The 13,669-nt window shown below is 41.5% G+C and overlaps 1 protein-coding gene across 2 annotated transcripts in view; it reads left to right on the plus strand.

Moving 5' to 3' along the window:
• Nucleotides 1-12,880, plus strand: part of LOC144479186 (bridge-like lipid transfer protein family member 3A) — a 152,979-nt gene extending 140,099 nt beyond the window's left edge. Inside the window, exons 18-21 of one of the 2 annotated variants that reach the window (XM_078197798.1) lie at nucleotides 5,663-5,919; nucleotides 9,060-9,168; nucleotides 10,553-10,719; nucleotides 11,607-12,880. In XM_078197798.1, coding sequence (XP_078053924.1) covers nucleotides 5,663-5,919; nucleotides 9,060-9,168; nucleotides 10,553-10,719; nucleotides 11,607-11,723 — 650 coding nt within the window. In that variant the 3' untranslated portion in view covers nucleotides 11,724-12,880. The remainder of the gene's footprint in view (nucleotides 1-5,662; nucleotides 5,920-9,059; nucleotides 9,169-10,552; nucleotides 10,720-11,606) is intronic. The other variant, XM_078197799.1, reaches the window with a different exon arrangement.
• Nucleotides 12,881-13,669: the final 789 nt, after the last annotated feature.

A 13,669-nucleotide genomic window follows, 5' to 3' on the forward strand; every position in this document is an offset into this window, starting at 1 on the left:
TGGGCAGGGAATTCCACAGATTCACAACCCTTTAGGTGAATAAGTTCCTCAACTCAGTACTAAATTTGCTTCCCCTTATTTTGAGGCTATGCCCCCTAGTTCTGGTTTCAATTGCCAGTGGAAACAACTTCCCTGCTTCTATCTTATCTATTCCCTTCATAATTTTTTATGTTTCAATAAGATGCCCCCTCATTCTTCTAAATTCCAATGAGCATAGTCCCGGTCTACTCAGTCTCTCCTCTTAAATCAACCGGGTCATTGAGTACAAGAGTTGGGAAATCATGTTGCAGCTTTATAAAACCTTGGGTAGGCTGCATTTGGAGTACTGCGTGCAGTTCTAGTCACCACACTACAAGAAGGATGAGGAAGCTTTGGAGAGAGTGCAAGAAGGTTCACCGGGATGTTGCCTGGTCTCGAGGGTGTCGGCTACGAGAAGAGGTTGAACTAAATAGGAATGTCTTCACTGGAAAGACAGGCTGAGGGGAGACCTGATAGAGATTGACAAAATTGAGAGGCATAGACAGGGTGGATAGTCAGAGGCTTTTTCCAAGGGTGGAAGTTTTAATTACAAGAGGGCATGGGTTCAAGGTGAGAGGGGGATAGTTTAAGGGCGATGTGCGGGGGAGGTTTTTCATGCAGAGTGTGGTGGGTGCCTGGAACGCGCTGCCAGAAGAGATGGTGGAAACAGGCATATTAGCAACATTTAAGAGGCATCTGGATGGATGTGTGAATAGGGAGGGAATAGAGAGATACAGACCGAGTAACAGCAGAAGGTTTTTTTCTTAGTTCGGGCATCATGGTCAGCACAGGCTTGGAGGGCCGAAGAGCCAGTTCTTATGCTGTACTTTTCTTTGTTCTTTGTATATTCTAATTACAGCGTCTCGTGAGCAGGAACACTTGAATAATTTAAAAGCAACATTGGAACATCTTCAAGCACATGATCTGCGTATCATGAAAGAAGTGTGACTTTTTCCAGATGTCAGTTTAGAATTTGGGTTATGTTATTGATAATAAAGACCTATTTAAAGCACCTAAAAAGATGCACACTATTTTAGAAGCACCACGTCCAATGAATGTGATGCTATTGAGGTCCTTTCTTGGATTAGTAAATTATTATGGCAAATTTGTTCCAAACTTAGCTACATAATTGAAGCCATTACATAATTTACTTGTGTGAAACAAGCAGAGGAGTCTTGGTAATTATGTCACAAGTGAGAAATGACTACTAGCCATAGTTTTAGCAAAAACTGCTGCAAATCCTTACACGGTTCAAACTGAAACTGAACAATTTTGGCGATGTCATGCTGACCAATTGTTATCTCAAAATGATTTCTCAGCATCATCACCAGAAGCACCCTTTAGTCCAGTGTGAATACTAGAATGGAAGACTTAGTTGATTGTGTCTATGCTACTATAGCCACATGAAAATGATGCAGAATTAGTTCCAAAAGAAGTGTCTACTGAAGTTCCAAATCATACTTCTAGACTCAAGTACAGCCAAATTCCAGAATGTCATATATAACCAAAAAGGAATAGGTGTTCTCCTGATAAACTTTCCTATTGCCCGTGTATAATCATTGATGGTGCATAGTGTATTATTGATCCTATGTATGCCACTGTAGTAATTTGTTATCATGACCACAGAGGTAAAGGGTGAAGGATGTTATATATTTAAATGATTGCAGGTTGCTTTAAGAGCTGATCACATGATGTCATTAGGGTGTTGCACAGGCTGCTGTTTTACTTTGTCTGTACTCTACAGGAAAAAGCTCCTAGAATAAATCTCCTCTTGCTCATTTGAATCTACCTGTGCAAACCACATTTTTTTGTTAAAATCCACAAAGCCTAACGTAGTTCGGGCATTGCAGTAACGATCACCTGAAGCTCTTTATTAGATTCGCGATAGATGCACTTCCTAGTATTTGTTGTTTCCTCATTGGTACAAGTGTTGGAGTTCAGGATAGTGTTAATTCCTATAATTACCACACAAATAACTGTGTAATGTTCTGATGTGAAAGGATGCTGACTAAATAAATAAAAACAATTCCAAATCAATCCAGAATTTCTCGATTGTTATGGCACAGAAGGAGGCCATTCTCCCCATTGTTTCTGCACTGGCTGTCCAAATGAGCATTACGACATTGTCATTCTCCTGCCTTTTTACCCATACCCCTGCACATTGTTTCCATTCAAAGAACCATCAAATGCCCTCTTGATTGCCTCGACTGAACATGCCCCCATCTCACTTCCCAGCAGTGCATCCCAGACCCAAACCACTCGCCGTGTGAAAAAGTTTTTTCCCCACGTGACATTTGCTTCCTTTGGAAATCATTATAAATCTGTGCTTTCTCTTCTCGATCCTTTTCTGAATGGGCACAGTTTCTCCCTGTGTGCCTATTCCACTCTCTGTCCATTTGAAGTTCTACCCTGTCCTCCTCTCCACTTACAATGCTTCCAAGTTTCTTATCATGCACAAATATTGAAATTGTCCCCTGTACACCGAGATCTAGAAAGAAAGAAAGAAACCCTACAGTACATAAAGAGGCCATTTGGCCCATCGAGTCTGCACCGACCACAATCCCACCCAGGCCCTACCCCTATATCCCTACATATTTACCCACTAATCCCTCTAACCTACGCATCTCAGGACACTAAGGGCAATTTTTAGCATGGCCAATCAACCTAACCCACATATCTTTGGACTGTGGGAGGAAACCGGAGCACCCGGAGGAAACCCACGCAGACACGAGGAGAATGTGCAAACTCCACACAGACAGTGACCCAAGCCGAGAATCGAACCCAGGTCCCTGGAGCTGTGAAGCAGCAGTGCTAACCACTAGAAGATTAAGATATACCAGGAAAATAAAGAATACCAATACTGACCCCTGGGAAACTCCACTACACATCTTCCTCCAGCCTGAAAAATACCCATTACTCTATTTTTCTTATTACTTGGCCAATTTTGTATCCACGTTGCTACTGTTCCTGATTTGGGGCTTATTTTCAGCTCATTTTTAAAAAAATAAAGCTAAATTAAATTTGTTGCATCAACTTGAAAACAAACCATAATTTTTTATGGAATAGAATTCTCTAAGATCACAACCTGGTGGTTGTTGTCGGCTATTGTTGGTTCCAGTGTGTCAAACTTTTGAACAAACCCGAAACCTTAATCAGTCTTGCCCTTTCCCACTCCTGTCACTCCTCCCTGCCTCCCACTGCAGACTCCTAACTCAGATCCAAACCGTTAAAGCAACTATGAAGATTTGCTAGTTGTTCTTTTGCATATTTATGATACAGAAGAAGCTTTTAGCTGTAAGAGAAGGAATATTTCATGTTGGTATTACACGTGCATGGGGGTGCTCACAGACACAATGTAAAGATATCTCGACACTGAAACTGCTCAGTTAGTAATGCAAAATAACAAAAGATAAGGTTCTTATTTCCTTCCTTTAGGTTACATTACTTTATGCAATCAGATAAATTTACATTGGGATTTCAGCATGTGACTAAAAGCCAGCGATAATTTTGATTTGAAATCAATTTTTCTTCAGGTTTGGGTTATGATGGGATTATTTCTGAATTTGTCCAATTATGTTCTCAAAGGAAGGGGGAAATTTTCAAGTAATATATTGGCCGTGATTGTGGTTCACTCTCACCTTTGTACAGTTTAGATAGCTCAATTTCTTTCCATTCAAATAGCTACTGTAACTCAATGTGACTAACTTAGACTTCAAATCATTAATTAAAGTCTAAGGTCTGCCTCCAGATTGGGAAAAATAATGGGACATTTTTTCCATTCATGGATGGGACGAACTTCCTGGGAGAACCTGTGACGCATGTCTTGGTATTTTAGCAACAGCCAGTGCCTTCAGGAGAGATGGAGAGTACTTAAACTATTTAAACGCATACACAAACTATAGCAATCTAGTAGTATTGAGTCTTGGACCAGTTTTGATGCATCTTATTCAATAAGAGTCATTTACTGCACAGAAGAATCCCATCGAGTCTCTGCCGCCTTTCTGTGGAGGAGTTCAGTCAGTCCCATTTCCCCCACTCTATCCTGACACCTGGGAATCCTTAGTCTGAGACTCCCCAAAGTGGAAGAAAAGTATCCGGGAAGGAGCTGAATACCTCCAGCTTCATCACTGAGAACAAGCTGAAGCCAGGCATTGATGGTGAAAGGAACAAGTCAGGAACTCCACTCACCTACCTCTTCAACCACCTGTGACAGAGATTATAAGTCACGCATTGGATTCCTCAGTCACCTGAAAACTCAATTGTTAGAGTGGAAACAACCTAACTATGAAGAAGACTCTGTCCCCATACTTGGGCCCATCCAACTTCTTTTTGACATCATTGGTTTCTGCTTCTACCATGCCCGTGGGCAGGGGGTTCCAGGCCATTATCACCCGCTGCATTAAAAAACTGTTATATCTCCCTGTATTTCCCCTGTTTCTCACCCAAAACCTTAAATCTGTGTCCTTGTACTATCAGCTAATGGTTTTTCCTCATCTACCTTGTCTAAAGCTGTCATAATCATAGAATAGAATCCCTACAGTGCAGAAGGAGGCCATTCGGCCCATCGAGATTGCACCAACCACAATCCCAGCCAGGTCCTATCCCCATAACCCCACGCATTTACCTTGCTAGTCTCCTGACACTAAGGGGCAATTTAGTACGGCCAATCTACCTAACCCGCACATCTTTGGACAGTGGAAGGAAACCGGAGCACCCGGAGGAAACCCACGCAGACACGGGGAGAATGTGCAAACTCCACACAGACAGTGACCCAAGTGCCTCCATCAATCCTTCCCTCAGCCTGCTTTACAAGAAAGAGAACAGCTCCCAGCTACACCGCCTAATCTTGCAGCCAAAAGCTCATCCCTGGAACCAGCCTGGTAAAACTCCTCAGAACCCTGTCAAGGACTCTCGTATCCTTCCTAAAGTGTGGTTACCTGCATTGGATGCGGTATTCAGCAGTTGAAACTTTATGCTCAGAATGTTGATCTTTGATTTGGGATTGCAAGCAATCGGCAAATTAATAAATTTGATCCTCTTCACATCATCCTGTCGCATGAACAATTTGCCTCCTTTTAAAATAGTTGTCAATGAAAAAAGACTTTAATACTTTTCACTGCAAAACAGCACACATGCAAAACTGATGATTGCAGATGTTCTCGTCTATAGCCTAGGGCGTAGGTTTAAGGTGAGAGGGGAGAGATGCAAAAGGGTCCAGAGGGGCAATTTTTTCACACAGAGGGTGGTGAGTGTTTGGAACAAGCTGCCATAGGTGGTAGTAGAAGCGGGTACCAATTTTGTCTTTTAAAAAGTGTTTAGACAGTTACATGGGTAAGATGGGTATAGAGGGATATGGGCCAAATGCAAGCAATTGGGATTAGCTTAGGGGTTTAAAAAAGGGGCGGCAGACACAAGTTGGGCCGAAGGGCCTGTTACCATGCTGTAAACCTCTATGACTCTGTAGCTATTTTGGATTTTTACAGTCCAAGACCAAAAGCAAGTCCAGGTACTGCTGACATTAGCTGAGGTGTTTATGGTTCTGTTCACATCCCCCACAGGAACAATAGTCGTCATATTGTTTAAGCCTCCTAAAATATTGCCCTTGAATAATGTGTTGTTTTTTTTTTAAATGATTGGAACTCAGGTTTTCAGAAGGCCTGTCAATTGGAGTCGGACAGAACCCAACCTGCAGTGTGTTTGAGATTCGAATCAGGACCACACTCAGCTGTTCACTCTCCACTCGCTGTAAAGAATGGATTTCTGCAATTCCACATCAATGATTACAATGCAGAGCTGTTGATGTCATCACTCACAAATCTAGGCCCATTCTTGGAAGATGAAATCATTCCAGAAGTGATTCCAATGAAGATAGAACTTTTTGACTGTAGAATTACTCTGAAGGTATGAGATAATTATCAACAAAATGGTTTTTCTATTTAAATGGGAGGTAGAATCAGAGAATAGAATCTCTACAGTGCAGAAGGAGGCCATTTGGCCCATCAATTCTCCACCGACCACAATCTCACCCAAGCCCTATTCCTGTAACTCTGCATGTTTACCCTGCTAATCTCCTGACACGAGGATCAATTTAGCATGGCCAATCAACCTAACCCACACATCTTTGGATTGTGGGAGGAAACTGGAGCACCCGGAGGAAACCCACACACTCATGGGGAGAACGTGCAGACTCCACACAGACAGTGATTGAGGCCGGAATTGAACCCGGGTCCCTGGCGCTGTTAACATAACATAAGAACTAGGAGCAGGAGTAGGCCATCTGGCCCCTCGAACCTGCTCCGCCATTCAATAAGATCATGGCTGATCTTTTTGTGGACTCACATTCACTTACCTGCCCACTCACCATAATCTTTAATTCCTTTACTGTTCAAAAATGTATCTATCCTTGCCTTAAAAACATTCAATGAGGTAGCCTCAACTGCTTCACTGGGCAGGAATTCCACAGATTCACAACCCTTTGTGTGAAGAAGTTCCTCCTCAACTCAGTCCAAATCTGCTCCCCCTTATTTTGAGGCTATGCCCCCTAGTTCTAGTTTCACTCGCCAGTGGAAACAACTTCCCTGCTTCTATCTTATCTATTTCCTTCATAATCTTATATGTTTCTATAAGATCCCCCCTCATTCTTCTGAATTCCAATGAGTATAGCTCCAGTCTACTCAGTCTCTCCTCATAAGCCAACCCTCTCAACTCCGGAATCAACCTAGTGAATCTCCTCTGCACCCCCTCCAGTGCCAGTATATCCTTTCTCAAGTAAGGAGACCAAAACTGTACACAGTACTCCAGGTGTGGCCTCACCAGCACCTTATACAGCTGCAACATAATCTCGCTGTTTTTAAACTTCATCCCTCTAGCAATGAAGGACAAAATTCCATTTGCCTTCTTAATTACCTGCTGCACCTGCAACCAACTCCTTGAGATTCCTGCACAAGGACACCCAGGTCCCTCTGCACAGCAGCATGCTGCAATTTTTTACCATTTAAATAATAGTCCATTTTGCTGTTATTCCTACCAAAATGGATGACCTCACATTTACCAACATTGTACTCCATCTGCCAGACCCTCGCCCACTCACTGAGATTATCTATATCCCTTTGCAGACTTTCAGCATCCTCTGCACACTTTGCTCTGCCACTCACCTTAGTGTCATCTGTGAATTTTGACACACTACACTTGGTCCCCAACTCCAAATCATCTATGTAAATCGTAAACAATTGTGGTCCCAACACTGATCCCTGAAGCACACCACTAGTCACTGATCGCCAACCAGAAAAACACCCATTTACCCCCACTCTTTGCTTTTTGTTAGTTAACCAATCCTCTATCCATGCTAATACATTACCCGTAACACTGTGCACCTTTATCTTATGCAGCAGTCTTTGGTGCAGCACCTTGTCAAATGCCTTCTGGAAATCCAGATGCACCACATCCACAGGTTCCCCATTGTCCACTGCACATGTAACGTTCTCAAAGAATTCCACCAAATTAGTCAAACATGACCTACCCTTCATGAACCCATGTTGAGGCAGCAGTGCTAACCACTCTGCCGCCCCCTGATGTGGCCAAATCTGACTTAACATTGTAGGACAGGTAATGGAATTCTCATTCAAAGCGCTAATAAGAAATCACCTAGAAATTAAAAATATCACGAGTAAGCAGCACAGGTTCCAAAAGGGAAGATCATGCTTTGCAAACCATTTTGAGTTCAAAGTAGCAATGAGGGTAATGTAATACTAGCAATATATTTGGATTTCTGTAAGGCCTTAAATAAGTTATCTCATAGTAAACTCATTACTGCAATCAGCTATGTGGAATCAGTGGACAAAGTTAATAATTGGTAAGTTGGCTCGTAAACAGAGAAGAGAGAGATTGGGGCTTCTTGAGTAGCAATTGGTATAAAATGGTGAACCCCAGGGATCACTTGCACACCATTTACATGAAGAATTTGGACTCTGATCAGAAAGTACTATTTCAAAACTTGCAGATGGCACTGAGTTGGGGATTGTGGATGACAGAGAGGAAAAGTGCAACAAAAACAGGAAGATAAACTTACTGAATGGGTCTAACTGGCAAATCAACTTAAATATAGCTAAGTGTGAGATGGTAGGGAGAATAAGGTGACCACACAGACCTTGGAAAGTAAGTGCCTGAATTGGGTGGAAGAACAGTGGCCTCCAGGGCCACAGAGACACATAGCAAAATTGTGACTCAATTTAATAAGGCCCTTTTTAAAAATAAACACAGAGGTGTTCATTTCTAAGAGATTTCTGTTAAACATTTATCTAAACTTGGTTGGACTGCATGGAGTACAGCGAACAGCTTTAATCTCCATATGATATCATGGACAGATATTGGAAAAGGTGGGGAAAAAATTGCTAGGTTGATACCAGAACTGAACATACCCATCAGGAAAGATTGAACTGGGTAGGTCTCCTTTCTCTCAGAAAAGAGAAGATTCTGCTTGTGGAGTGAACTCCGAGTCAGGAGCATAGATATCAGAAAGTCACTGATAAATCCATTGGTGAATTCAAGAAAAACTAGGTGTGGTTAGAATGTGGAACACGCTATTGTAAGGAGTTGCTGAGGTGATTAGCATAGATGCTAGACATGATAAACGCATCGATGAGGGAGAAAGGAATTATGTTGATGAGGTTAAATGAAAAGGGGTGGGAGGAGGTTAACGTCAAGCATAAACACTAGGCTAAATGCCCATATGTGCTATCAATACTATGTAATAGTATACATCCTGATTTTATTTTAATCCAGTACAAAGAGAAATCCAACAGGAAAATAGAACCAGCAAAGTGATCCAGTTAGTTGTGTGTGCTGGAGAGAAGTCTTGTTCATTTGCAGCTTCAGAATGGATGTATTTACACCCGCTACCCTGCTTTCACAACCCTCCCATCCCAAATTGTCACAAAGTTCATGTTTTTGGTGCTGTTCTTCAATCTGTTCTTGTGTGAATTTAAACTGAGGATTATTAGAACATGGAATATTTATTTGTGTTAACCTCTTGTTATTTAAAGGATGATGGCCCACGATTATATTCCACGTCTCCAGGTCCTATACCCATAAACCTTAATGTTGATCATCTCGTGGTTCAGCGGGTTGATGATGGGACATTTTGTATAAGGGGTAGGTCGTTATTTTGTTTGAAAACAATCTATCCCAGCATGATCTTTATCATTCCTGTTATCCTCATTTTAGATTAGCTACAGGAAAGTCCATTGGAGTTGGGGGTTTAGTTTTGTATGCGCGAGCTAAAATGTGATCGAGTGCTAATGCTCTTAGAACTTGCATTTAGGTAGCAGCTTCAATTTAGAAAAATGAAAATGGTTCGAGCTGGGAATAGGCTGATGGCACTTACCATGAAGAGTTTTAAACAAAGCTGAGAAATTTAAAATTGAGGTATTGGGAATCCAATCTAACCCCGTGTGCTATAGGTACACCCCCAGTGCTGTTGGGGCAGGAGTTTCAGGATTCTAAACCAGTGACAGTGACAGAAAACTGAAAAATTTCCAAGTCAGGATGAGGAATGGCTTGGAGGAGAACTTGCAAATCACCCACCATCCTGACTTGGAAATATGTCCCCATCCCTTCACTGTCGCTGGGTCAAAATCCTGGAGCTCTGTCCCTAACAGCACATTGGATGTACCTACACCACATGGACTGCAGCAATTCAAGAAGGCAACTCACCACCACCTTCTCGAGGGCATTAGGGATGGACAATAAATGCTGGCCTCGCCAGCGATGCCGCATCACATGAATGAATTGAAAAAAGTTTCCATGATCTCCACTGTAATGCTGCTTATCTTGGATCAGAATCTCCTCCATTTAGTTTTGCAAGGGCCAAAGACATCGCAAGAATGCTGGGCACAGTTCTGGGAGTGGGTAGTAACATTGGAGAGCAGAGTTGGAGATGTGATTGTTTGCATGGATAGGGGAGTTGAGAGGGGTTTTTTTTAGTTTGAGAGAGGGGTCATGAACTATTCTTTGGAAAGGGGGGAATCTCTACTTGAGAAGAGGGAGCCATTAACAAATTAAAAGGACTTGATATGTTATACATAGTGACATTATTATTCATGCAGCTAATATTTAACTTCAGAGGGAGGAAGCCAGCCGAAGTCAGGGCTCTAATTCCCAGAGAGGAAGTGTTGGGCAACCAGCTTAAAATGGGGATCTTGTGAAGGGAAAAGACTGATCAACATCAAAGAACTCAATCAGCCCATGTTGAAGGGGGGGTTTTCAATTATTTGCAAATTTCCACTATTCTTCATTCAGAGTATCAATTAGTGAATAAATGTAATTCTTCACAATTGAAATTCTATGACATAATTCCAATGGGTGGTATTATATTTACCATTCTGCAGAAATCTTCAATGTGAATTTGTCAATCTTCTTCCAACCTCCACCCAAAGGTTTATCAGGGAAGTATTCCTATTAAATGCACTGGAATCTGATTTCATTAAATTGATGTAATTTTTTTGTTTCTTTATTTTAATGTTGGTTCCTATATTAGCCTTGCAGGCAGGTCAGGATCAAACAGTACTGGAAAAACTGGAGAATCATTTGGTCACAAGCGGATCACATCAGATCAAACTTGGACTGATGAAAACAGGGGGAATGCAGTCACTGCCAGAAGGCCAGAGTTCATCAGACCTGGGCATCACTACCGACAAAGATATGGTATGTGTGCAAATTCGGATTTTTTTTTTCTATTCATTTACAGGATGTTGGCATTGCTCCAAGGCCAGCATTTATTGCCCTTGAGGAGGTGTTGGTGAGCCCCTGCCTTGAACTGCACAGTTGTGTAATGAACCTATTCCCACAGCACTGTTAGGTAGCGAATTCCAGAATTTTGACTGTTATAATGAAGAAATGGCCAGAAATTTCCAATTCAGGATGGTGTGACTTGGAGAGGAGCTCGTAGGTAGGTGATGGTGTCCCGGTCCATTTACTGGCCTCAGTGCATTGCTGTAAGCCACTCAGTTCAAGGGCAATTAGGGATAGGCAATAAATACTGGCCTTGCCAGTGAGACCCGCATCCCATGAATAAGAATAAGGGAAAAAATATTTTCTCAGAGCCTATCAGGAAATATTTAAGATCTTGCCTTTTGGAATGATTAAAACCATTCTGCCTTTACGCCATGTTTGTCTCATCTCTGTAATAATACATTTTGTCATTTCACAACTGCTACCTGAGGCTCAAACACAGAGTCTTACTTTCTTATTGGCAGTTAGAATTTATTATTTGCCACTGTGTCCCTAAGTGGCAGACCACAAAGTGATAAAGTGTGAATTTGTACACAGATATCACCTGGTTCTTTATATGGGAGATTTTCAACCAAAGACATTTGAGGTTGAAAGAAGTATTTCTCATGAGTGTCTGCTGGCTTTCCCAAAGTTTCTTCTGTGGAAATGTAATGAAGCTTGAACACTGTGGATCCAGCAGCGTTTCAACACTCGTGATAAATTAAAGCTTTTTTATTGCCCTGATTCTTTATTGAGGAGATTAATGATACTCACTACTTCTCTCTCTCTCTCTCTCTCTCTCTCACAAACGTTTAAACCAGAATGAGCTGCTTCGGCAGGAACTTGCCAACGTGAAGGAAGCTTTGACAAAGGCAAACCAAGATCGAGAGAGATTGCTGCACGAAATCAAGAAACTGAATCCTGACTTTAAGTTTTGATGGTGACTCCAACCCAGCATATTGTTGCCACTGCCAACAGCCCAAACACCATCCAATTACAACACTCAGTGATTGATTTCTGGGAAAAAACAGATCAGCATAAACCTAGAGTCACCAAGTGAACCCAGCAACAACAAGAGTGGGGTCTTCGAATCTGCACGGAAGAGACCTTAGTTTGTGTTCCAACAATATTTTGTATTAATCTGTGTCAAGGTGACAACATCTTGGTTCTTGCACGTAGCACTTTTGAAGTGTGATTATAATGGCTATAAGAATGCATCGTAACTGCAGATGGTTAAGTTGGCAAACACCTTTGTGTAAAAAGCTTGGAGTAAGTAGTATAATGGCAGTTGGTTCGGTGCATTTGGATGAAGGATGGGGAGGAATGTTAATGAGTACTGTGTACGTGAACTGGGAGTTTATACAAACAACAGAATAACACTGGATTGATTACCCAATAAGTAGCTGTAATCTTGCGCTCCCAAATATTTATACTTTGTACATATACTACAAACTTTACTGCTAAAAGTTCATTTATAACATGAGTTTTGAAGCCACCTCACCACCTTGGGCAGCTATCTTGTAAGTGTAGTTTTTGGAGAACTTGTTCCCCGAGTAGTTGGTGCTGTTGTTGCAAGTTCTTTCTGCAAAATGGAAACCAACCAATGGTAATGAACTGAAACACCAGTATAAAACATTACAAAGTTAATTTTTGCTAGAGCTGTCCTGAAGATCCCATGGATGTTATAGTCTTCCTCGTTCTGAATGACTGTTGATGTAACTAACTTGTTGATGTCACTAATTTGGCAGTAATCTGCTTTGTTGGTGAGAATTCCTTGTGCAGAGCTTCCTTCCAGACTGGACAGCAGCAGGTTTGAGTTCCTGACTAATCTGTCACGCAAGTTGGTTTGCACTGATTTTCAAGAGCACTTTTTTAGCAGGACTATGTAATCTATCATCCAGTTAATGAGCATGACACACTCCACTGTGGGTAGGAATGAGGGTGGAAAATCTTGGTAAATCCATTTCTGTACAACTCGGCTTGATGCAGGTTAACGTTGATCAGGTTTCTGGGGTAATCCACAACTCTCTCTTGCTGTCTTGATTTTTCTCCTTTCCCCTTCTCCCTCCCTTTCCCATAAAGAAGTCTGACGCAGATGGGTTTGTATTTTTTTTTAAACATCTGCTAAATCTAAAGCAAATGGTCTGTTATTTTTAATGCAGAGTTAGAATTAGTTGTGACATTTGCAAAGTAACGTCAACTGCACAGTGTACATAACTTTATTTTAACCTTGCAGGACTGAAGAAGCTTTGTGATCGTGATGTGGTATATAGGCACAACTTTGTCCAATTGTTAGCATCTTCTTTACACAATGGAGCGACTTTTACAGTGTAAAATAGGAAGTGTTTTACAAACATGGATAATGTATGCACTATAGGTTGTTGCGCTTTGATCAGTTAATTTCAGCCGATGTTATCTCTCATTTTGCCAATCTCTGGATGCTAATTATCATTTCTCTGCCATCATCCAAATTTCCCCCAGTTCGTTTTATCTACTGTATAACCCATTAGATCCTCAGGAGTGGATGGATGAATTGGCACCTTTCTCTGAATCTAGTAGTTAGATTTACAAAACGCTCAATTTATAGCAGACATTTAATTCGGGGAAATGCTGTGCCTGTTCTTCTCGTTGAATTTTCTCTCTCATCCACAATTCTTCCATCTTAAATCATTATTCTATATCTTAGAACAGGGGTTCTGACTGGAGTTTGCTCTTCTTTTTCTATGGGGTTCTCAATGCATTGTGTATTGGAATCCCAACCCCAACTGTTTTAAAAACTAGGGAAAAGCTGCAGCTTTGTAGGTTTGTGCCTTGCCCAGGGTGAATCTCCAAAATCAGCAGTATTAATTGATGTCCAAATAATTTTTCAAAAGCACCAGCACTC

The sequence above is a fragment of the Mustelus asterias genome, chromosome 25, assembly GCF_964213995.1.
Source record: "Mustelus asterias chromosome 25, sMusAst1.hap1.1, whole genome shotgun sequence".
In the NCBI taxonomy this organism is placed as follows: Eukaryota; Metazoa; Chordata; class Chondrichthyes; order Carcharhiniformes; family Triakidae; genus Mustelus; species Mustelus asterias.